This window comes from Tachypleus tridentatus, chromosome 9 (assembly GCF_004210375.1).
Source record: "Tachypleus tridentatus isolate NWPU-2018 chromosome 9, ASM421037v1, whole genome shotgun sequence".
NCBI classification, from domain to species: domain Eukaryota; kingdom Metazoa; phylum Arthropoda; class Merostomata; order Xiphosura; family Limulidae; genus Tachypleus; species Tachypleus tridentatus.
Window position 1 is genome coordinate 27809356 of NC_134833.1, and position 27289 is coordinate 27836644.

At 33.8% G+C, this 27289-nt stretch overlaps 1 protein-coding gene across 5 annotated transcripts in view; it reads left to right on the forward strand.

The window, feature by feature from the left end:
• Window positions 1-27289, forward strand: part of LOC143224925 (caskin-2-like) — a 261429-nt gene that overhangs the window by 227279 nt on the left and 6861 nt on the right. For all 5 annotated transcript variants that reach the window (XR_013013515.1, XM_076453402.1, XM_076453405.1 and 2 more), the window contains 4 exons: window positions 17214-17324; window positions 22005-22106; window positions 24068-24206; window positions 24809-24955. Coding sequence is in view for 4 of the 5 variants with exons in the window: in XM_076453402.1 (XP_076309517.1) it covers window positions 17214-17324; window positions 22005-22106; window positions 24068-24206; window positions 24809-24955 (499 nt within the window). In the remaining variant the exon portion in view is untranslated. The remainder of the gene's footprint in view (window positions 1-17213; window positions 17325-22004; window positions 22107-24067; window positions 24207-24808; window positions 24956-27289) is intronic.

The following is a 27289-nucleotide window of genomic DNA, read 5'->3' on the forward strand; positions in this document are numbered from 1 at the left end:
GCCTATTGTGTAGCTTTGTGCTTAACTTTAGACAAAAAAAGATCAAGTAATATGATTGAACTAAATGGGTTAGCTATTTTTAACCCTAATTTTTTTAAAAATTTAAAAACGACTAATCAGCTTAAGTAAGAAGCTGCCCTAGTGTGTCAGTTGTGACTCACATTCGTGGTTGTTCTGGGCCGTGTAGAATGACAAGTTTTCGCAGCTGGTTTTGTTATCTCCGAATGTGGGACTTGTTCCTCGGGAGGTCTGATAACGATGACAGTTAACTGATTATCTCGAAGAAATATCAATACTGGGTGTCCAAGTAACTTGTGGATAACCACACACAGATCCAACTGTAGTCGTTAAAATAATGCTGTTCAATTTAGGACGATTTGTTTGTTAGACTGAACTACGTTGTTGGCCCCTTAGGAAAAATCCGCAACTGCACACACACACAAACACGCACTTATCAATACAACTTTATCTAAGCCTCCTTGATTAGATCATTGGATGATAATGTTACCCAGGAGTGGGCTGGGAAATTGTCTTTTTATAACTCGCTGTCAGATATGTCACAGTCAGAACTGACCACGACGAGCAGGTCCACTAATTGCAAACTTTAGCCTGTCTCCGTCTTTATTATTGCTACAACTGGCTTGATGGATTGTATTTTCTTCATTCTATGCAGCGCGATCCTATTAAAATAGTAATTACTAGTAATGCTTTTAACGGATGGGATGAACAGAATTACAATGCCCTGCTTCTCAGGGTTACGTTTTCTTTGTTGATGTTCTACGGAATTGTTTAACATCTCTTTAATCGTTGTGTGTTTGCGTCACATTGCGCGTTGTACGAGCAAGAAGAAATAAACAATACGCACAAAATAATCAGGATATCGAGAAAACAAAATCAGAATCTGGAAATATACATGTGTGAATAATCTCTTTTCAAACAGTCGATTTGTTTAGTACAGTTACCTCATGCTTCGTATACTCTACTGCCAGTTCAGGTTCTGATATTAGTATAAAAGTTAATTAATTTAGGGGGGGTCGTCTTAAAAGCCATCGTGAAGCCACGTTTTCCGTCTAAATTATTGTAGTTTAGATTTACTAGCTGGAATGTTGTTATCTTCATTACAGTTACCTTCTGTTGATTTCTGTTTCCTGGATTGAGAAAGGAACCCATTTTATTAAGTCGATGTTGACGAACAGATCAACAGAACTGGAAGAGAGAGAAAGAAATAGAGAGAATTTCGTGACTAGTAGGCTTACAGTGTGAAAAAAGAAGATGGTAATCAGTTATTCTCTGATAGATGTGTTAAAATATTGATGGTAGGGTCAACACGAGGGCTTAACGTGGGGCCGACCCTGGAGCAGCACTTGAAGATAATGGGAAGTGAACTGAAAGCTGAAAATAACAAGGCGTGGTTACTTAAAACTCCACTAAAGGCGTTTATCATTCGTTTGTTCTATTGCATGTGTAAAGTAAAAAAAGTTGAATTTATTGAATTCGATTTTCCAAATATGTGAGAAGTGTGTGTAACGTTGTCAAAATATCAGTAAATAATACATAATTTTTGTGTATGTATATATTTCATTACTTGTTGAATCATGTACTCGAAGGCCAGTAGCGCTAGCCGCCCCCAATTTTGAACTGGGAAGGCAACTAGTCAACACCATCAACTCTTTAGTTGCGATTTAACTAATAGTAGGATTGACCGTAACACTATAATGATCCAGTGCTGAAAGGAAGAGCATGTTCGGTGACGGGATTCGGCTCCTTAACTTGCAGAGTACTAGTCCAGAGATGCCAACTATTTCAAATGACTGAGCGTAATGATTGTAGACAGAGCCCTTTATCATTTGCGGCTACTAGGCCTGACCAATGTCTCTAAGCTGTTTATTAATTATTATATTATTATTATAACTATTATTATTTATTACTGCTATAGATTGCTCATTTATGACTGTGTTTTGTGTATTAAATAAATAAGTTAAAAACATTCTTTTGAAATTCTTTTTCATATTCTGAACTCTTTCTCATAAATGTCGTTATCTGCATCGTTTTTGTCTTCGCCTCAGCCTTTTGTTGGTGAGATGCTGATGTTTTATGTCTGGAACAATCGTTTATCCCGCCACGTGCCACAGAAAAATCGATGTGACAAACTGTACAAAACGCATGACCGTCACTGACTTTTGATGCAATGACCGGATATTTTGCACTATACTCTTTCCTAAAGTTTTGATTCACAGTTTTAAGTTCTTTTAGATTTACCAGAAACAAGACAATCTGGTGAACGAGGCCTCTTTTTTCCATCTTGTGAACAATCGCATTGATGTTTCTATGCCGCTTAGATTGTTTGTTTTGTTTTGTTTTGTTTTTTTGAATTTCGCGCAAAGCTGCACGAGGGATGTCTGCGCTAGCCGTCCCTAATTTACCAGTGTAAGACTAGAGGGAAGGCAGCTAGTCATCACCACCCACCGCCAACTCTTGGGCTACTCTTGTACCAACGAATAGTGTGCTTGACCGTAACATTATAACGCACCCACGGCTGAAAGGGCGAGCATGTTTGGCGCGACGGGGATATGAACTCGCGACCCTCGGATTACGAGTCGCACGCCTTAACACGCTTGGCCATGCCGCTTAGAAAACGAGAAATACCCATCTACCCGAGCGCTGATTGGCTGACAAGCACTGATAACGTAATTATGGATTCCCCCCACGTATCCCGTATGGAGAAGCACCGCACTCAAACTATTAATAGACGTCGAAGATACAAATATGTTTTATTATTTCAAGCACAAACATGATTATCGCAAGTAGCCATTTGGACTATGTCTTTTATTTATTATCAAAATTTACTTGTATCTCACTAGAAATTTTCTTTTCATCCCTTTCAAGCCCTGGGGGGAACAATTTATCACTTTATTGTATAGGTCTATATAATATATAATAATTTGGGAGTTGCAACAAGTTGTAATATTTGTCTGTATGAGCGTATAGTCGTAATATATACATCAAAATCGTAATGGTTGGCATCTCTGCTTGTCTAGCACCTTCCCAGGTGTGTGTGTGTGTGTGTGTGTGTGTGTGTGTGTGTGTGTGAAATAGATCAGATGTGACCAGTAAGGTCTTGTTATCAGTGCCAACTAAAGATGTCTGATTTAAAACATGGATAAGAAGTCTAACATGATCACGTTTTCATGTTTGTGTGATATTTCATTCAATGACTTGAATTTTATTAATTGAAACTTTTATTTATTTATTTATATTGGAAACGTAAATCATTTTGGTATATTTAGCCAATATATAACTTTCAACAGCTTTCAGCTAATTGGTTAACGAACCGGAAACTCAAATCGGCTTCCAGTAAAATGCAAGTTTATTGGTTAAACAAAGAAGTTAAAATCGGATTGAACACGCTAGAAAACAAAATTAAAGTGACATAAATAATAATACAAATTTGTTTTTACGCAGTGCAAACTTGTAAAGTAACTGTTAATATAACTATCTTAGTGATTAAGGTTCGTCAATCAAATTGAGCACACGGTTAAGTACGATGAACAACTTTATACGTTACGTTGATTCAAAGTGGTGATATCTTGATAAAAACCACCAGTACTTTCGAAATATTTGTTAGAAAACTTTTATTTTAATCAACGTTTCGCCTTTGCGGCATTAAATATGTATATAGTTAACTAAACAAACGAAATGTTCAAAAATAAACGACCACAAAAGAACAGTTAATGTCATCAGTCATGACTTTACTGTATAAATACAGTAAAAACATATTTCTTACTGGCTGGGTTACCCGGAAGTTGTATATATTTGTGATTAATGAAAGGTTGCCTTAGGACAATAATAGTTGCTTCCCTTATATGTAATTGTAAACCCCCCGGTGGCTCAGCGGTATGTCTGTGGACTTACAACGCTAAAAACCGGGTTTCGATACCCGTGGTGGGCAGAGCATAGATAGCCCATTGTGTAGCTTTGTGCTTAATTCAAAGCAACAACAATGTAATTGTAAACGACGAAAAAGTGCCCATAAAAAGTGTCAAAACTACAAATTTGAAAACAACAAACCTTCATGTGAGTTTAGCGAAGTTTCACCAACAGAGGTTGAGATAGTGGCGAAATAATACCCATAAAAATCCTGAAAATTTTGTTATTATATACCCGTGGATCCAATGAACATCTGTACCAAATCTGGTGAAGATCCATCTATGGAGGACGAAGTAGTGGTAAAAACTCAAAAACGCCAAATAAAAACCTGAACATTTTTAAGTGTGTGTGTTTCTTATAGTAAAGCCACGTCGGGTTATCTGCTGAGTCCGCCCAGGTGAATCGAATTGCTGATTTTAGCGTTGTAAATCTATAGACGTACTGCTGTACCAGCGGGGGACAGTTTCTAAGTACTTCTGCATTCACCCGATGAACCTTTATACCAGTTTCTGTGAAGATCCATCCATGTGGATAGATACCAGACAGTACGATTACATTTTTATAGAGTTATGGGGTTTTGAGTCTGATGGAAGCGAAAAGAAATCTTTTAACTTATGTAATTCATATTAGATTTTCGTAAATAATTTTATAGTCCGCTGAATGTTTCAATTTTGTTAGAAGTAAATAGACGACATTTCTAGCACGCACACACAAATATGTGTATTTGTTTGTTTGAAATTAAAGACAAAGCTGTACAGTGGACTATAGGTTCTGTTCACCACGAGTACTGAAGCCCGGCTTCTAGCGTTGTAAGTAGATAGACGTACTGCTTTGCCACTGAAGGCATACCATATATATTATTTATTTACTTATAAGCACACACACACACTTGTAGTTATTATAAGCTCAACGCATAAAACACAAATTTAATAAAATTGGTAGATAACTACAACGTTTAGGAAAATGTATAATAATTTATTAGAGTTTGGTTTTGAATTTCGAGCAAAACTGTACGAGGGTTATCTGCGCTAGCCGTCCCTAATTTAGCAATGCAAGACTAGAGGGAATTCAGCTTGTCATCACCACCCACCGCCAACTCTTGGACTACTATTTTATCAACAAATAGTGAAATTGACCGTCACATTATAACGCCCCCACGGCTGAAAAGGCGAGCATGTTTGGTTGACGGGTATTCGAACCCGCGACCCTCGGATTACGAGTCGAGTGCATTAACCACCTAGCTATGGCGGGCCTTAATTTATTGTAAAAAGTTTATTTTATTCAGTGTATTATTGTTAAGTTTTATAAACGTCTGAGCCGTCTACGCGTTTTATTAAATTTGTCAACAATAACAATAACTGCCAGTCGAATATGTTGAAAATATTATAAAATATTCGGATAGAAAGAATGAAAAATATGTTTTATTATACTGTACGAGTATTTCTTTATTATGTAATATACAGTTTATAAAGTGGAACAGTTTGCGAACTGATTCTTACAATGTATAACAGACACTTCGTTCCTACCGTAAAGGAACCTGTTGTAAGTGACGTTCTTTTTTATCGAGCTACAGTAACTAAAAGAAAAACAACAACAAAATATTGAATTTTGATCGTTTTACACGAGAGGGCGCCCTACGGATGGTGCTGTGTAAGAAGTAGGCTATTCAAACAACAATAATTTGTGCTCCAGTCAGCTAGCTGATGTATGTGTTACATTTTGACACTGTTTCATAGACCTGGTTTAGTTAGGGTTAGTTTCCTATACGGCATTTGGGGGTGGGGAGTACAACCACTCGGGAATATGGTTAACTGTCAGTGATTATTGTTGTGTATGAAATATATGCTGTAAACCGTTCCAAGTGTATTGTGTGAACATATCTCTATATGTAGATTGATAGCTGTGTGACGGAATCTTTTTTATACTTTTGTTTATATGTACTTGTGGTTGGTTTTCGGTCTGTTATCAGTGGAGAAATTTAGCAAGAGGCATTATATTACTCTCTATATTGCAGTTTGTACACCTCAATTAATCCATGACCATATAAAGTTTCTTGTTGTTTTCTGTCATTAAATTTTATTATTATTTTAGGGTAACATAGTTTTATGCATCACATTAACGTGTATGTCTGGCAAAATAAAATAAAATAATTCCAAGTCGACGTCAGAGCTTTGGCTTTATGGTTAGTGAAGCAAGCGGGAGACGGCGCGTGCAGATCGTGCTAGCGAAAACTCGCCAGCCAATGAAAGCGAGATTCATTAGAGGCGGGAGGCTGCACCCCTACTAGCTGTTCTGCTTTTTCGCTAGTTTCGAAGTGGACTAAACGCGTGTAAGCATATCGGTAGACGTTACACCGTGGACTGGGGATTTAATAAGATGAATTGATGTCAACGTTTTTTTCGCTGGACGTCACGATGGATTTCGCAACTCATATACCTAATCCAAAATAAAAGTTATGAAAAGTTTATAATTCCAGCAAATGCAGAGTTCCTGTTGCTTTGATGTTTAGTACGAGTTCATGAACCAATCATCATTATCACGACCTATTCTTAGCCTAAAAGCAAATGTGGGAAACGTTACGTTCTCTTGAATCTGTGATGTCTTCCTTGTTCGGTAAAACGAAGTTTAGTGACGAGCTTTAAGGTTTCAATTGGTCTTCTAAAATATCAGATGTGTCCGAAAGACAATACGTAGCTGATTCAAGTAATGTTTGTGTCAGGAAATAAACTGTGATAGCCGCTTCTTTGTGATGCTGGATGAGAAAATCTGAGTTAGTGGAAGGCGCATATCTGAGTAGTTTGTGTTTCTGATGGTATTCACCATTTTATGTCTTATGATAGTTCCTTATGTGTGTGCTTATAAAACTCGAGCTCAAGATTAATTTATGTTTCAATAGATGGTAACAACGACCCTATGTTTTATCCAAGAATTTTGAGAACATCGAGTTGCTGGCGGATGAAGGAAGAGTTGCTTTATAAAGCAATCGTATTGAAATAAATAATTAATCTTGAGTTTGCAGCTTTTTAGTCTATTATATTACTTAAACACGTATGTGAACTTTGAAAAATATTTTGTGTTTGTGTGTATTGGAAGCCAAAGCCATGAAATATGTACGTACTAGCTAGATAATGTTTGTAAATGGTTTGAGTTCACACACTCGTGCTCGAGCAAATGCCTCGTGCGGTTTGCCATCTACCTCGGGCGTCGCAGGGACACGACCCTCTTTCATAGCAACCTTTGGGTCACACATGATGTTTCTTTTCCTGCTTAGAACGTTTGGGGACGGTGGTTTCTCTAATTATGAAGGTGTCTCCGGTTAATTGGCGATGGCTTTGATGCAGGTCACGCGTGAATATAAGATCTGAGAAGCTCACAGTTGTGTTTATGCGACCTTGTGTATGCTGTTTACACATTATGCTTTGTGCTTGTTTTTATTTCTTTGTCATTAGAAGAGTTAATTTTGTAATATTAGATTTCTGATCATTGGTTTTAATATAAAATGCCTCATTTAGAACTGCTTGTTTATGCCTCTTTCTCGTAAAATTACCAACACTGAATTAGGTTTAGGTATATAAGCTAAAATGCCATTACAAATATCAATATAATTATTTGTTTGAGAGTTCTGCTATAGGGAAAAGTCTAGATCTCTCTTGGCAAACTTCCATACATGGTAATATTCGGTTACTGGAGTAAACTATGTGTCACAGCCCTGTATCATTTCTATTCACCTCGTGAAGATGAAAGAAAGTGACTTGTCATCATATCATATCACCTTTGAGGATTGATGACTCTTTCAGAATAATTAATCATGTGACTCGTGCATATGTTCCAAAGATAAACAGGTAAAAAGAAGTAGAGAGTAAAGTTATAACCATCAAAACTGAGAAACAACTTGTGATACAGTGTCAACATGCTAAAGAGCGTATTTTGTGATACAGTGTCAACATGCTAAAGAGCGTATTTTGTGATACAACGTCAACATGCTAAAGAGCGTATTTTGTGATACAACGTCAACATGCTAAAGAGCGTATTTTGTGATACAGTGTCAACATGCTAAAGAGCGTATTTTGTGATACAGTGTCAACATGCTAAAGAGCGTATTTTGTGATACAGTGTCAACATGCTAAAGAGCGTATTTTGTGATATAACGTCAACATGCTAAAGAGCGTATTTTGTGATACAGTGTCAACATGCTAAAGAGCGTATTTTGTGATACAACGTCAACATGCTAAAGAGCATGTTTTCTGACACAATGTCAACATGTTAAAGAGCATGTCATGGTTAGATTCTGTACTTTTGTGATTGTTTTTTATAGTAGTAATTACTCAGTAAAACGTTTCCACTGGACTTGGCATCAACGTTTCTTTTCTCCAAGGTTAGCACTTGGTTGTTTTCTTTTGCAGGAGTGCTTCTCATGCCTTTCAAATTATAAAACAAGCGATTTGGAAGTAACTGATTTTGTAAGAAATTTATTAAAGGACAGGTATTATTCTGCAATTGTTGTTCGACTGCAGAGGCATATGTATAGAGGTGGGGATTAAAAGAATCGATTCCAGCATAGATGCTAATGAAAATATATCCCCAAAGTACATTTGTCTTTACAGAAACATTAAGAGGTACTATGAAAGTGGTAAGTATGGTTATAAATATTTTCAAGTCATACTGTTATACACGGTTATTACCGGAACAAGTTAAGGTTTGTATTAGCACTGGATTTTGCAAAATACTGTTCCAACCACATATGACCTTCAGAGATTTCTCGCAGGACCAGGTGAGCGGTTGTGGTTTCAAGTAGTGTCAGCTGCAGGTTTATTAGGGGTGGGGAGCATCTGTGGGTTGCCAGTCCATCCTTCTGAAGTACAAATTAGTGTTTCACTGGAAAAAGGTGGGCCAGAAAACTTTGTTTTTAAAACATCGAACGCAGACCATATTAAGATAGGGCTTTCAAAAATATAGTTGTTGTTTTTAACCATCTTGACCCAAATGGCGTTCGGTGAGGTACCATATCTGAATTATATCTTTCCCTTGAAGTTTATAAACTTAGCTTTGTCTTTACGTGGGGTCTTCCTCTACTACAGCAGTAAATCTGTGTATTACAACGCTAAAATCAGGGGTTCGATTCCACTCGGTGGACTCAGCAGATACTCCAGTGTGGCTCTGCTATAAGAAAAACTCGCAAAAGCACCAACTTTACTTCGGGGTAGACAAAAAACATTATAAATTGATTGGCATTAGTGAAAACGACAATTAATTAATTAATTAACTTCCAAAACAAGTTCATAACTGTAAGATCTGGAGTAATGAGTGTCTGACAATTTAGTAAGTCCAGTAACTGGATTAATAATCATCAGAGACGTTAATAGATCTGAGAGCTAGATTAATTAATCAAAACATTTGTTATTATATTTAATATAATAATATAATTAAAGAAATACAACGTTAAAATCATTACACAATAAATAGTTACTAAAAACCACAAGATGTCATAGGACATAGAAACATATGTACAGTCATTTTTAGAGTTGTTTGTAATTAAACATAAAGCTACACAAGCGGCTATCTGTGCTCTGCCCACCACGGGTATCGAAACTTGAATTCTAGCGTTGTATGTCCGCAGACATACCACTGTGTCACTGTGAGACCATTTTTAGGGCAAGCACCTGTTTTTAATAACTATTAATTTTGTAATGATTTTAGCACACTATTCTTTTTAACTAATTGGAAACGTATTGTGATTGTATGTTTTAATGTGTGCTCAGAACACCAATAAACTTGAACGTTCAGCAAACCTGTAAATTACGAACTCAAAAGTGCGAGAATGTTTTAGTTCGTGCAGTTCATGCAGTGCATGTGTGGGATTTCTGAATTGCAAGTTTCTTCATGGTGGGAATTGTTGTATAACTTCAGTATTTCACTCATTTCACCATCTAATAAGAAACAGTAGATCTCGCGTGAGTCGCCGGGAAAAACAACACAAAACGTTTGATTACATCATCTTTCCAGTCTGAAACAGTGCACACATTTAACAATCAACTGACGCGGGAATTTTTTTTCTTTAATCCCTCTAAGGGCCAGAAATTAATACGAGAAAGTAGAAGATGTCGTTGAAACGAATGGGCTTATTTAATATTTGCTGCATATTTGTTTTATGGTTCGTTTAATTTTTAACGTAAAGACGTTCTCAGGAGGGTGATCTCGTGAATGTAAAGTATGAATGATGATGACGTGTATACTACGAAGTAACGATGACATATTGGGGGGGGGGGGGGTCACGCTTATTCCCGAGAGCCCTGTAGCAATTTACTTACTAAATGTTGTTTAGAATTATAAAATCGAATGTTTTTCATTAAAGTTTAAAATATACGTTGTAGACCCGATTGGATGCACTAAAATAACAAGCGTCCAACATATATTACAAATAAAGCACGTGTCACCCTAGTCTGATTACAGGAGGACCAATATTACCCCGTCCCTCAAGTTTCTCACTTAGAGTGCATACTCTATTATTCAAAACTAGTCATGTGGGTAAGTTTTGTTTTTCTAATGGCGTTATTAATAACGTTATTAGATTGGTATACTATCGTGTTCGCTATGATTACCCACTATTCGTTGGTAAAAGAGTAGCCCAAGAGTTGGCGGTGGGTGGTGATGACTAGCTGCCTTCCCTCTAGTCTTACACTGCTAAATTAGGGACGGCTAGCACAGATAGCCCTCGAGTAGCTTTGTGCGAAATTCAAAAACAAACAAACAAAGCTATGATTACATATCTACAACTGCAAAGCTATACTCAAGTGTTTGACACGATTAATATTTTGTGATAACGAGAAACCCACTTGAAGTAACAATGTATTCTAAAGACGGCTGGTGTGCAAAATCTCTCTCTCTTTTTTTTAACCTAAAGATGGCCTAAGAAAGTCAAAATGTTGTTCTGTACTTTATTTTAATTACAAGTTTTAATGTGTTTGTGTGTTTTCTTATAGCAAAGCCACATCGGGCTATCTGCTGAGCCCACCGAGGGTAATCGAACCCCTGATTTTAGCGTTGTAAATCCAAAGACATACCGCTGTACTGGCGGGGGGACTACAAGTTTTTAATACCCATACCAGTCGTATTTAGAATACATTTAATATTTTGACTGATGTTTCTACTTACATTTAAGAACAGTTCTTGTTATTTTTTTGGGTTAATTCTATAAACTGTGTTTCCTTCGTTTGTTAGAGATTCTTATTCTAATGAGGTATTTGATACAATTGTGCGTGTGTTTATATATATTTATTTATTTACAAATCTGTATATAATAACATATACAAGAGACCTAATTCATTAAGGAGCGGCTGCTAGCGGCACAGCGGTAAGTTTGAAGGCTAAAAACGCCAAAACCGGAGTTTCGATACCCTCGGTGGGCACAATACAGATAACCTATCGTGTACTTTTAATCACAAATATTGTAAAGAAGAACGGCAGCATTACAGTACAAAACGAACTTTGGTGTTTGTTTCTCTCTCTCTAAAGACTGTTGCTGAAATCTCATAAAGTATGATCAGACATCAAAGTAAACCTGCAAGTATGTTCATCATTTTGTCAGTGACCATCTTTTAGCTGTAATAGGTTACAGTGAAGATTCGTTTGATGTAGACTAGTGATGGGTAATATAAAGTAATTCGTGAGCCACACGTGCGCCCCTTAAAACCTCTCATTGACCCGTAAGATCGCCCTTTACTGATGATAAAGCCAAAATAATGATGAATCGGAATAAAAATAAAGTATATATGAATAAAGTTAAAGTGTGATAACTTGCTATACAAGCGATTTTAAAAAGTATAAGATACAAAAAATAAACCGTGTTTATGTTAATGCACTATTAGCCCACTGTGAATATTTACAGGTAGCATTACTATAACTGTTGATCTTACAACCATCGTATATCTTCTCCCAGGAAGGCCTGGAGCAGCTGTAAACCCCTCAGCTATTTACCTTCCCAGATCGGTAAGTTTAGGGCTATCATGGATTCGCTGCTTGCTACTGTTGTGAGGAGCTGACGATGCGACGTCTAATCATCTGCCCACAACTCCAGGTCTCATGAACATCAGATCTCGCTGTAGCCAGTGGGCAGGCATTCAGATTTGCGCAGCAGTGAATGAAAACCATATAGGGATAGGTGGACACCACAAGAAGGTGTAGACTATTTGCAGGGGGCCACAGTTGACCGCTAGGGGCGCGCGTGTGTTCAATCGCTGATGCACGCAGTCTCGGACAAATCAATCACACAAATAATACCAGATAGACTTCTACATAGTACAATAAAATATTTGGATAAAAATTGGCGAAAAAATGAGTTGTTATGCGAACTAGACAGATATTGCATATATGATGAAGAGAGACCTAAACACCTCTCCCCGTTAAAGTTGTACATCAGATCTTTAAGATAAAATCAAATTTAAAATAATAATAATAAACTAGTGCTAAAATAAAATAGGCCACCTACGTTCTAGACTTATTTTAAAAAAATAAATGAAAGAACAATATAAATGGACATTGCCCTGAAAAGGACCAGATTAAAATTTATGCAATTCTCTGGCCCTTTCTGTTTACTTTAAATATACTAATGAGTCCATTCAAACAAATTAATGGAAGGAGGAAGAGGTCTAGTGTACCTGACCCTCCTGGGTATACAAATATATATATATATACCCAAACACCTGGAGAGAGAGGACAAATACGCCAGTGATTCAGTACCATTAAGCTACGTTAGATGTCGGTGTCTTAACTTTAGATTAAACTTATTTAAAGTAAAAGTTAAGCGTATTTAAAAAAGTGTTCGTGGAAGTGATATTAAGGTAAAAAACGAACAGCGGTGAATTGGTGTTCAATTCAGTAAAAGTGGAGTACAGTATTATTATGTTAACTTAAATTCTGTTATTAGGAAAGACTAAACAGGAAGTATGCTAGAAATGTTGTCATCTTATCTTTTAATTCGTTACTTGATCAAACGTTTGAAACTAATACTTTGGTTAAAAGGAAGTATTTTGTTTCCTTCATCTCCAGAATTGTGAATTTGAGTAATAAACAAGTAAGAGGCCCGGTCTGTTTGTACGTCTGAGTCAATGCGAGTTTGTTGTTGGTATTTATTCTTGAGATATTTGCAAAAATTTGGATAAGTTGTAGTGAATACAGAAGTGGCATAGAAGTCAAAGGTCGAGTCTGTTCTTTGTCACTCAGTAAGATTGTGTTTCCTGTTGGTGGGTTGCGGTGAGTATAGAGGACAGTAAAATGCCCCAACACTGTGGTCACTAAGTTTATTCGATGTGGTAAACTCTACTATTAAACAAAAATGCCCCATTCTTTCAGTGGCATAGTGGTCTGTCTATGTTTTTTTTTGCTACTAGAAACCAGGTTTTGATAACCATGCTGGGCAGAGTACAGAGAGCCCATTGTGTTGCTTTGTGCTTACAACAAACAAATTAATTATATTTGAACTAGTTAGAATGTAAAGTTTCTAAATGAAAACCTGTGATAAGTGGAACACTGAAACAGATTTTTTGATGCTTGTTTGATCAAACATTTCGTTCTACATTATAAAAAATGTATTTTCAGTATGTTGTTGTTCTGATCAAATTTGAGAGTAAATTTATAACTATTATTGTCTGGATTCAAGTTGGAAGTAAATTTATAATTATTATTGTTCTGATTAAAGATGAAAGTAACTTTAGAAGTATTGTTGTTCTGGTAAAGATGAAAGTAACTTTAGAAGTATTGTTGTTCTGATAAAGATGAAAGTAACTTTAGAAGTATTGTTGTTCTGGTAAAGATGAAAGTAACTTTAGAAGTATTGTTGTTCTGATAAAGATGAAAGTAACTTTAGAAGTATTGTTGTTCTGATAAAGATGAAAGTAACTTTAGAAGTATTGTTGTTCTGGTAAAGATGAAAGTAACTTTAGAAGTATTGTTGTTCTGGTAAAGATGAAAGTAACTTTAGAAGTATTGTTGTTCTGATAAAGATGAAAGTAACTTTAGAAGTATTGTTGTTCTGGTAAAGATGAAAGTAACTTTAGAAGTATTGTTGTTCTGATAAAGATGAAAGTAACTTTAGAAGTATTGTTGTTCTGATAAAGATGAAAGTAACTTTAGAAGTATTGTTGTTCTGGTAAAGATGAAAGTAACTTTAGAAGTATTGTTGTTCTGATAAAGATGAAAGTAACTTTAGAAGTATTGTTGTTCTGGTAAAGATGAAAGTAACTTTAGAAGTATTGTTGTTCTGATAAAGATGAAAGTAACTTTAGAAGTATTGTTGTTCTGATAAAGATGAAAGTAACTTTAGAAGTATTGTTGTTCTGGTAAAGATGAAAGTAACTTTAGAAGTATTGTTGTTCTGGTAAAGATGAAAGTAACTTTAGAAGTATTGTTGTTCTGATAAAGATGAAAGTAACTTTAGAAGTATTGTTGTTCTGGTAAAGATAAAAGTAACTGTATAATTATTGTTGTTCTGATAAAGATGAAAGTAACTTTAGAAGTATTGTTGTTCTGGTAAAGATAAAAGTAACTTTAGAAGTATTGTTGTTCTGGTAAAGATGAAAGTAACTTTAGAAGTATTGTTGTTCTGGTAAAGATGAAAGTAACTTTAGAAGTATTGTTGTTCTGGTAAAGATGAAAGTAACTTTAGAAGTATTGTTGTTCTGATAAAGATGAAAGTAACTTTAGAAGTATTGTTGTTCTGATAAAGATGAAAGTAACTTTAGAAGTATTGTTGTTCTGGTAAAGATGAAAGTAACTTTAGAAGTATTGTTGTTCTGATAAAGATGAAAGTAACTTTAGAAGTATTGTTGTTCTGGTAAAGATGAAAGTAACTTTAGAAGTATTGTTGTTCTGATAAAGATGAAAGTAACTTTAGAAGTATTGTTGTTCTGATAAAGATGAAAGTAACTTTAGAAGTATTGTTGTTCTGGTAAAGATGAAAGTAACTTTAGAAGTATTGTTGTTCTGGTAAAGATGAAAGTAACTTTAGAAGTATTGTTGTTCTGATAAAGATGAAAGTAACTTTAGAAGTATTGTTGTTCTGGTAAAGATAAAAGTAACTGTATAATTATTGTTGTTCTGATAAAGATGAAAGTAACTTTAGAAGTATTGTTGTTCTGGTAAAGATGAAAGTAACTTTAGAAGTATTGTTGTTCTGGTAAAGATGAAAGTAACTTTAGAAGTATTGTTGTTCTGATAAAGATGAAAGTAACTTTAGAAGTATTGTTGTTCTGGTAAAGATGAAAGTAACTTTAGAAGTATTGTTGTTCTGATAAAGATGAAAGTAACTTTAGAAGTATTGTTGTTCTGATAAAGATGAAAGTAACTTTAGAAGTATTGTTGTTCTGGTAAAGATGAAAGTAACTTTAGAAGTATTGTTGTTCTGGTAAAGATGAAAGTAACTTTAGAAGTATTGTTGTTCTGATAAAGATGAAAGTAACTTTAGAAGTATTGTTGTTCTGGTAAAGATAAAAGTAACTGTATAATTATTGTTGTTCTGATAAAGATGAAAGTAACTTTAGAAGTATTGTTGTTCTGGTAAAGATGAAAGTAACTTTAGAAGTATTGTTGTTCTGGTAAAGATGAAAGTAACTTTAGAAGTATTGTTGTTCTGATAAAGATGAAAGTAACTTTAGAAGTATTGTTGTTCTGATAAAGATGAAAGTAACTTTAGAAGTATTGTTGTTCTGGTAAAGATAAAAGTAACTGTATAATTATTGTTGTTCTGATAAAGATGAAAGTAACTTTAGAAGTATTGTTGTTCTGGTAAAGATGAAAGTAACTTTAGAAGTATTGTTGTTCTGATAAAGATGAAAGTAACTTTAGAAGTATTGTTGTTCTGGTAAAGATGAAAGTAACTTTAGAAGTATTGTTGTTCTGGTAGAGATAAAAGTAACTTTAGAAGTATTGTTGTTCTGGTAAAGATGAAAGTAACTTTAGAAGTATTGTTGTTCTGATAAAGATGAAAGTAACTTTAGAAGTATTGTTGTTCTGGTAAAGATGAAAGTAACTTTAGAAGTATTGTTGTTCTGGTAAAGATGAAAGTAACTTTAGAAGTATTGTTGTTCTGATAAAGATGAAAGTAACTTTAGAAGTATTGTTGTTCTGGTAAAGATAAAAGTAACTGTATAATTATTGTTGTTCTGATAAAGATGAAAGTAACTTTAGAAGTATTGTTGTTCTGGTAAAGATGAAAGTAACTTTAGAAGTATTGTTGTTCTGGTAAAGATAAAAGTAACTGTATAATTATTGTTGTTCTGATAAAGATGAAAGTAACTTTAGAAGTATTGTTGTTCTGGTAAAGATGAAAGTAACTTTAGAAGTATTGTTGTTCTGGTAAAGATAAAAATAACTTTAGAAGTATTGTTGTTCTGATAAAGATGAAAGTAACTTTAGAAGTATTGTTGTTCTGATAAAGATGAAAGTAACTTTAGAAGTATTGTTGTTCAGGTAAAGATGAAAATAATTTCGTAATTTTTGTTGTTCTGGTAATGATAAAAGTAACCTTAGGGGTATTGTTATCCTGATAAAGATGAAAGTAACTTTATAAGTGATCAGGATTTTTTCTGCACTAAAAGTGCAGAAATTTTTATAAATAGTTCTGTATTTCACACACACACAAATGTTTTGGTAGACTGTATTTTGGTGAGTTGTCAGCTTGTATATTACCTAGACATAACATCACTCAGTTGTGTAACCAACAAAAATAATTCCATGTTTTATCTAGACTGTTACCTGGAAGTAATAACATTCAACTACAGGACTGAAGAACTTGCATATGTAATAACCAACAAAGACTGATGTATTACCTGGACGTTACAATGTCCTCTAGAAAGTTAATTATAATATATTAAATCGAAGACTTTGATGTAATTATATCTGCTGGTCCGCAATTAATCTGAACAGTAGGGTGAAGCTTGGATTATTAAACTTAAGAAACTACAAAGAAGTGTTCGCAGTTGTCGTGTGATTTACTGTTTTTCCGTTGCACTCAACTATATGAGAAAGCCTCAGCTAATGTTATTCTGCATTGTTGCGCGTGCTACGTGCTTACTACCGACCCCAAAAATGTCAGGATCTTACCACATAAACGTCGTAGCTATTAGTAATGGTCAACTAGCGAGACAGTGTCAACAGTTGTCTTTCGAATTCCCAGGAAATCTCTGTTCTAAATTGCCTCTAACCAGTAAAGTCGGCTAAAGGTCTGGCTGATCCATTATTGTCCAAGCAATGAAGAGCAAAAACTAATGTGATTCATGTGTTATCTTCCCCAGGACGTCGATATCCTGCAAACCTGGCTTACCAGCCTTCACTTCGAAGACTACGTTCATCTGTTTCTCCAAGCTGGCTATGATATGCCTACTATTTCACGCATGACTCCGGAGGTAGGTTCCAAAAGTATCCTGGTTGTCAGGATTTTCTATTATTATTTTGTGTGATAACGTAGATTATTTTTGTTCGTAAACTTTCACGAGTTTAAGATTCTAACCAGTTTGTTTGATAAGTTCTTAAATCGTAGATTTTTATGCGAGTGCAAGTTTTATATTCAATGAAATTTTTCGTCTTCCGACGTTGAAGAACTTTCAATTGGTGAATGTATCTCAAGACAGCTCGTATGGGTATCACACTTTTACTAATAGAGCAGAGAACAAAGTTTTCACCTTCTTCGGTCATCTTCAGGTAAAGAAAAAGATGACCTAAGAAGGTCGAAACGTTGTTTTCTGCTTTGTTAGTAAAAATGTTAATACCCATACGAGCCGTCCTGAGATATATTTTCACTTCAAGCGGGTTTCTCGTTATCACGAATCATAGGTTGGTGAATGTTTTCATGCAGCGGTTTTGTTATGTTTTTTTATCATGTATATTACCACCATAACGAATGTCATTTCATAAATTTCCATGTTTCAAACTTTTTTTTTTTTTTTTCACATTTTCTTAGGCCCGGCATGGCCAGGATATCAGGGCACTTAACTCGCAATCTGAAGGTGGCGGGTTCGAACCCCCGACACACCAAAACATGCCTTTTTAGCCGTGAGAGCGTTATATTGTGACGGTCAATCCCACTATTCGTTGGTAAAAGAGTTGCCGATGGGTGATGATGACTAACTGACTTCCTTCTAGGTTTACGCTGCTAAATTATGGAAGGCTAACGCATGTAGCCCTCGTGTGGCTTTGCGCGAAATTCGAAACAAATTTTCTTTTTCGTGAATCTTAAGTTGCCGAAGTTTGTTGTTTATTGTTTCGCTATCACTGTCTGCTTTATCTAGTTGATATTAACTGTGTTTTTAATCACATTGTTGTTCCTTCCTGTTTATTGTTTCTGTTTTAGTTAGTGTGGACATGAGGTGTTACAGTATTGTTTCGCTATCACTGTCTGCTTTATCTAGTTGATATTAACTGTGTTTTTAATCACATTGTTGTTCCTTCCTGTTTATTGTTTCTGTTTTAGTTAGTGTGGACATGAGGTGTTACAGTATTGTTTCGCTATCACTGTCTGCTTTATCTGTTTAATATTAACTGTGTTTTTAATCACATTGTTGTTCCTTCCTGTTTATTGTTTCTGTTTTAGTTAGTGTGGACATGAGGTGTTACAGTATTGTTTCGCTATCACTGTCTGCTTTATCTAGTTAATATTAACTGTGTTTTTAATCACATTGTTGTTCCTTCCTGTTTATTGTTTCTGTTTTAGTTAGTGTGGACATGAGGTGTTACAGTATTGTTTCTGCTATCACTGTCTGCTTTATCTAGTTAATATTAACTGTGTTTTTAATCACATTGTTGTTCCTTCCTGTTTATTGTTTCTGTTTTAGTTTATGTGGACATGAGGTGTTACAGTATTGTTTCGCTGTCACTGTCCGCTTTATCTAGTTAATATTAACTGGGTTTTTAATCATGTTGTTACTTGTTTCTTATCATAAGTTTGAAACAGTATTCGCTTGAAGTATTAAACTTTCACCATGTGTGAAATGTTCAAAAATTCCACAGAAAACTCTTGATACTTAATATATTTAAGTATTAAAATATCTCGTCATTTAGATTCTGAATGTGAAGTACTAAGTACCATTTGATGAGTGTGCATGAATATTATAGTTATCTCATTCTAGTGGGCGGAGTTACAAGACATTAAGTTGGCATATTATAAGTATAAAACTTCCATTGTATGTGTATAGAGTAATAAAACTTGATGAAGTGGTAAGTATTAAATCAGCTAATTAAGCCTTTTGATATATATATATATATATATGTTAGCCATGTATCATGTGACGTAGATTAACAAGTCTTGCTCGTGTGATAAACGAACGTATTTTTGAAGTTATGGTGTTCTGGCTAGAAATTTTAAACACAGGGTCTCCGATTTTTACTAATAACAGGAGGCTCGAGGATATGGAAAGAACTGCAAACGAAATATCTTTAGATGAATGTAGCTTTGTGAATAATGAGGTGATCCTTATTTTGTTACAGTGTTTGCAATGGAAGTCAATACTTTCTTTAAACAACCGATAAGCTCCTCAATTTCGACGATTTCGTTAAATGACAAACTACACGAAATTTAAATTGAATGTAAGGCACAAATAAAATGTGTCTTGAAACTCAAGTGAACGTAATAATTAAATAGCAAACTCACGACATGATAGTCGATAGAAAACAACACGAAGGAATATTTAAGCTAGAAAGTTATAAATTGGTTTGAGATTCTCAACCGAGAATGAAAGCAAACCGTTAATTTAAACCCAAAACAACTCGCAATCAGGAAACATTATCGGAAACTGTGACAATTTCAGAGGTAGCCTCGTTCTGAGATAGCACTGACCATCATCTGTGTACTCTACTGCTGGAAGTAGTGATTAGGACAGTCATGATTGTCTGATATCCAGATTATCTTCCCAAAACCACGTTTCACGGGTTATGAACGTCCTGTTTTTACGACAAATACACAAAAACCATATATATATATATATTATTTTCGTACATCCGTTCTTTTTAGAAGGTAAAATAATTATAGTAAATTAAACACAAAATCAGGAGATTAAAACCTTCTGGAAACACTTATTCTTGTTTCGAACTTCAAAATTTACGTGTATTGATGTTAGTATCGATTTAAGGTATAATGTCAGAAATCTCTTTGTTCTTAAGCGCAGAGCTACACAGTGAATTGTCTATGCTCAGTCCATCACGTGTATGGAGACATAACTTTTAGCGTAACAAGACCTCAAAATTACCGCCACAACACTGCAAAGCAAGGCCTCGGATTTGTATATAATTTCTAAGAACTAGAATAGAACTTTTTCCCACTTTGTTTTTCTCAGTGAAGCTCTCGAATTTATTGGTGTTATCGACACTTACAGCTCCACCTATCTAACTGTTAATTATTTTGAATTTCTCTGAGAAATCACCTTTAAAATAATAAGGGTTATATGTTTATGACCTTCGACTTCTTTCACTAATTAATAATTTGCACTTAAAAAGGACGTGTCCGTTAGTCATGCAACTGAACATTTACAAATCTAACGTAATTTGATGATCTGTAATAAATCTGTCAAGCGTATTTAAATATCGCTATTACAAAAACATGCTACAATGAACACTGAAATATGGACTGGAAATAATAGGAAATCAAAATAAAGAGCCGTTGGAGGTTAGAAAAGTGTAAAATGCACGAAACCAACGTAACTTCCAGCATTACTGAAGTGGTGTTTTGCTGCCACGTAAGCCTATATTGTATTGTTTCTTTTGTGTTAGTAACTTACTAGCGAATAAAACGCCCCGTGACGCCTTATTTGTCTTAGTAGCAATTTATTGTAGTATCTTGAAAGTAAAGCAAACAAATCGGACGTTTGCTTGTACTATCCTCCGGCCTCACCGCCTTGGTGAAAACAGTACATCATCCTTAAAAGTTCTTCAGATTTATTGATTATGTCAATTCGTTTAATTCGAAGAAAACGAGGGTTTCTGCCCCGTCAGCCACGTTTTCGCCTGGTGGCAGTAGACATTTGTGTTGTATTCCCATTTAGTTTTGTTTTGTGTCGACTGACAAACGTTTTCGTGTACATTATTGGCGTTATGCCAAAGTCTGCTTCAGAGATGATAACGGATTCCAAAACGGCAGCTCTTTTCGAAGAGGTTTATCCAACCCATTTCTTTCGGATTTTTGTGACGAATGTGAGATGATAACACTCTGTTCACGTCAACTTAAATAAAAGGTACAAAGTTGAATATATTTCTTTTTCCTTTTATTTCTGACGTCTAATGTTACGTGGTATTGGTGAGGGCTTAGTGTTGGAATCAGGATTACCTTATTGTAAGTTGGAGTGAGGATAATGCTTCAAGGTTTTTTTCATGTGAAACTTATAAAATTTAGTAACAGTTTACATATAGGGTTACAAACATCATCTTATTGTACAACAATTTTGAAATTTTACACTAGAATAATACCATAGACCAGCTCACTTCCTGCCCAAACTATCGTAGACCATTAAAATGCAAATACAGTAGAAAATTTCTATAATTTACTTATAAATATTCTGTCAATATTTGTTTTTGTAATATCCTACAGACCAGTGCTGGTTCACAAACTGGTGTTTAAGAAATACTGCACTACAGGGATGGTAACTGGCCAACACCTTCCTTTGTCAACTTATTGGCTACTTTAATCGAATCTATCAGTTGAATTGACCGTCACTTTTAAAATGTACCATAGCCGCAAAGTATAATGGGAAATTGAACTGAGGAACATTGTCTTGACAGTTCAGCTTGTGAACCACTGAGCTGTGAGGAATACTATTGTCACCTTACTTGTAAAATTGGTAAAACAGAATTACTTGTGTCACCATGGTCATCAACTTGTTTGTGGTTGTTGTGAACCATTGTTTAATGCCTGTTATGCAAAATATGTTCATGTGAATGAAGTTAATAGCTGAAAAAAACTGAAGAACAAAGAATGTTTGAATGGTGGTGAATATCTACTGTTATTATATAATTATTGATAATTAAATTTAAGCTAAGACTTTTTTCTATCATCACCACGACTTATTGTTAAAGTATTTCATATTGGTAATTTTTTTTAGGATTTAACAGCCATAGGCATCAAGAAACCCACTCACCGTCGCAGGCTTAAAGCTGAGATTGACAGATTACATATATCAGATTGTCTACCAGAGTACAAACCTGTAAGTTGTTATTCTTTTTCAAGTAAACATTTATTGTACTGAAGCATTGGTGATTTTTTCAGTGCTCCACAAACATATGTAAGATGTTAAGATAGGGTTGGGTAAATCTAACTTCTAAATACTCTGTTGTAATAATAAATAAATAATACACAACATTAAAATCAAATTGCAATTAAAAACATTTTTTAATTCAAGCCAATCCATGGCCTTTCCTATATGGGCTCTACATGTTTCATTGTTTTACCAAATCATCGTCAGGAAGAAGCTTACAAGAATCGAGTGTCATATTTATTCTTTCTTAGCTATATCATGTGACTTGTTTGTAGGTTTTCATTTCTGCATATATCTCAGTGGAGGTCCTGTCACATTTTTATACAGATATTCTATGGAACTTCATCTCATTTAATAATTCATGATATATTTTTATTTCTAAAGATTCCCAGATATTATTGACCCTATGAATGAGTCAATTTTACTGTAATGGTAATACCATAATCCACATTATTACCACAGTGGTGAACTTATTAACTGCTCTATCTATAATAGCTGGGTTAAATCTTCTTGTAACTACTATATATTTTATTAGTAATAACTCATTTTTTAAGTTCCCTTATTTTGTACATATACAAATTATATGAATATAAATGTCAAATGCAGACATTTTTTGTGTTTCACTGTGACATGATTTCTGATGTGGTGACATAAGATCAGAAAGTGGTTTCTAATAAAAATCTGTTTTTAATTTCCTTAGTTCATTTCTTTTTACCAATGCATGCAAAAAGGCAAACTATTATTTTTCTCAATTTCATAGGTAAGTTGTATAGAACGTTTTATGCTATTCATATAGCTTGCAAATTCTGTTAATGCCTTATAACTATATCTTTAGAAAATATAATTTTTTTAAAAGAACACAAATTATTAAATAGATGCAAAAGGTCCAGTGAATAGTTGTGTAAGAATATGGTAGGACCTGCTCTGAAATGTAAATTTAAATGCAGGTCAAATGACATTGCTAAGAAGGATCAAATATTGCACTTATGTCTTGAAAGTTTGCTCCTGTTGCTGATATGAAAAATGTCAAAACATGTAGAGTCCATAGATTGCTCTGAATTTAAAAATATTTTAAATTGTGTATTAATCTTAACACTGTGTGTTATTTATTTATTATTTTAATATTATACACAAGTACCAATAAAATAATATCTACTCTGTTGTATATTAGTTTCATTTAAAAAAAACTTTGATAAACATAACTATAAAATGGTAAATGAAAAAGAAGTGGACCATGTAATGCAAGTTTACTCAATAGTGAAAATATGTTTTGAAACTATCCAGGTTTGAATGTAATCTGTTGTTGTTTTTCTTTCAAAATTTGGCTTTTCCACACTCTCGAGCCAGCATCAATAAGTATGCTATAAAGTTATGGAGTAGGTAATTGTATGTGCTATGTAGACAAAGAAAACAGCTGTATATATCAAAATTAATTACCACTTTAGAATTGGTTCCTTTTATTTCAGTTTAACAGCAATTTGGTTTTTGTTTTGTTTTTTTAATTTTCTTGGTTAATTCTATTAGAGAAGTGAGGTTATTAGATAAAAGTTACCACACAATCAACCAGTGATGTTTAAGCTTTACGCATCTGTGTAGTTACATTAGTACTATTGAGAAAAATACTCAAAAGACTGAGTAATAGTGAAAATGTTAATATTTGTTGTATGATTTTTTTCTAAGATTGGGCATGAAAAGAAAGTGTTTTCAAAAACCTAAGAGAAGTGGCTAAGTAGACTTTTATAAAAAAAAAAAATTCTATAGGAATAATATGTTTGAATTCTTTTTTTTTTAATTATTAAACCTGTGTTAATAATAGTTATATACAGCAACTGTTAATATTGACTTTGATAAGCTATCACACACTACTGCACGGACACAGTTGCACTTTCTTAGTGTTTTTTCTTTGGTAGGATACTTTATTACAGTGGCTTCAGTTGCTCAGGTTGGAGGAATATTATGAAACCCTTTGTCATCAAGGTTACAATTCTGTTGACCGGGTTACAGAATTAACATGGGAGGACTTAGAGGAAATTGGTATTCAGAAACTGGGTAGGGCTTACTACTATCTCTTCTTGTTGTATTTTGAAAATTAGATTTAATATGTTTGTTGTTTTAATTTACTCTGAGAAGAAATTGGTTAAACATAATCTGTTTTATGCTGTTTTTCTTTTGACTTTAATAATGATATGTAAGAAAAGTCTGGATTGAATTAACTTTTAATGTCTTTAAAGTTTAGATACTGTACATATTTGGTCCCTTTACCAGAACATTTAAAGGCTCATATAAATTGTACAATTGTACAATTTAAGTAATTCAGTTACTTAAGAATTAAATGTAAGCCTGATCTCAATCTTAATATTACAAGAAGCCAGATTAATTGACTATGTAATTGACAAACAATGATTACAAATATAATGAAGTGGTTTATTTTTTGGGAAACATATTAGCTGTTTTGAAAGAACATTTATACCTGGAGAAAACAGGTCAATGTTCTATCAAAACATCTAGTATCTCCTCCCCAAAAAAATTAAGCCACTTCATTATGTTATAATTGTTATATGTCAGTTTATATTACATCAGCATAATGTGCTTTCATACACAAACAAGTTGGAAAAATGTAAGTGTAAAACTTTTTTTTTGTGGACTTTCAGGACATCAGAAAAAAATTATGTTAGCCATAAAAAGAATTAAAGATCTAAACAGTGGGATTCGTCGTCCTAGTCACGTCAGAGATGTTCAGCAACATGGTTTGGACATAGGTGGAGTTGTTGGTGTTATACCTCATCCCTCATCTTTAGGTGAGAAAATATTATAAATTTTTATCACTTCCATAAATAATTCAAGAAAGGATAGGAAGAAAATATAAAAGTTATCATTTCTACTGTATTTAACTTTACTGGATCATTATGGTGCAATGTTGTAGGTTTTATTCATATCTTTAAATACTTTTTAATAGGTCTGTATTTATGCCAGGAATTAATAATCACATTTTCTTATTCAAATTTACATGTTCTCTGGTGAATCCAAGAGATATAGCCACTTTCCCTTAACCTTCACACTTTGAACCATAAACTTCATTATTAAGTACAGTAGCACATAATAGTTGGGATCAACAAGGATTCCAAATAATTCATGCACTGAAAAACCATTGTATTGAAATTTTTAAGCAAATACTGACCATTCAATATGTTACTACTGTATATTATGTGCATGTATATTAATAATATGCTTAAAAGATTAACATTTCTGGTATAAAAACTGAAAAATTTGTAGAACAGCAACTTTTCATCCGCTACCCATGTGCTTACTTCGTCATGTCAGCGGGGCTAACCCTAGAGGGCTCGGACTATCACTACAAAATTTCTCCACTTCAGTTGACTGGTTTGAGGTGTATCCACTTTTGAGATTCCAATAAATATATATAGTTTTCTTTGTAAATGGTAAACATATCATGCATGCACTTAAATATTTTTCAACTGAATTCAACCCAACAGATGGATAGATATGTAATAGTTTTTAAAAGGACAAAGTAAATTTTATCAAACTGTGATTGTTTTAATACTTTTTTTTGTAGAATCTCCACTTCATTTTAAAATTAATAATTTTTAGTACTGTTATTTTATTATGTTTCCATATGAATGAAACAGGTATAGCTACCTTATCTTACATTGCATGTTTTGGTGAACAACAACAAAAACAAACTACAGTAAAACTTGTCTAAGGCAGAATTGCACAGGACCATGTAAAATTTCCTGCTTAGACAGTAAACATGCATTTCCTTAATTATATATAATTTTTGAATGGAACATTATACTTGCCTGACTTAAGGGAAGTAAGACATTTCTCAATAAAGTTATTATACTGTTTATGTTATATTTATTACAATAAGAACAAAAATATACATAAGTACATAAAATTGTAATCAAATTTATTTGAAGAAAGTGTTCAATTTCAACTGTTTTGTTTTTTTAATGGGCATGTGGTTGAAAGAGAACGTCAATTCTATGACCTTTTCATGAAGTTCATTTTCCCCTTCATTTTTGCATACAGTTTGATAGTGTTCATATAACTTAACACTTGCAATGAAGTAGGGTATTCTGTTTCCTCACTATCTTTTAAAATTATGGAAGATAGGAATTTATTTTTTGTGAGAATTATTTAAAGAGTAGAATTTTGTACTTAAAAGACAGAAATGTTTCTACAAACCATGAATCTAATTTAACTGCAAAAATAATGATGGCAGAAAAAAGAACAGGATATTTTTAACCAATACTTACTGTAACAAAATGTCTGAGAATTTATTATTGTTTAAATAAATGATTAATTAAATAATAAATTAATATTTAATCAAATACGTTTTTTCACCTTACTCAGGTTCCAATCCTACTTGTTGATAGATGAGGTAGGTGAAAGATGGTTTTCTGTCCCTATTATGCAGGTTCCATCATATAGAGGGCCTTTTGTAAGAGAAATGTTAAGATAATGCTATGAAATTTTGATATTTCCAGCTTGTACAGGTTTTCACCCTGTGCAGTTTCTGGCTCAAACAGGTTTTACTGTATATTTTCCTACACTACATTAGGTCTTCATGTGAATCAGACATGTATGGCTATTTTAACTCTGCTTATGTTTACATGAAACAAAGCATCTTCTACACCACTTCATGTATGTAAACCATGAAAAATATCTACTACATATGACATGTTTGTGAACACTAAAGAGGTTGGCTACTTTATCTCTTCTCATGTATAATTTTTCTCTACATTTTGTAGCTTTTTATTTGTGACTGTTACAGTTTTTAGTATTTATGCTTAAAATTGCCATTCAGACTTGTAGCCCCAAACCCAACTTTCAACTGTCTATATAATCAAGAAATAGCTCAAACTTCTATATTATATAAATTAGTCAAATTCATAAGCTATGGATGTTACTTAATGTTTTAGCTTTTGCCAGGCTTTATATTGTGAAAACTTTCTTCTATTTGAGTCAAGAAAAAGAAGAAATATCTCATTTGTAGTGTGCAAATATTTTCAAATTTCTTTCTTAGGTTTACAGTTTTAAAAGTTGAGTCCAATTTCTTTAGTCTCAAGAACATATGTACTAAATGAAATTCCACATACTAAACTGTTTAA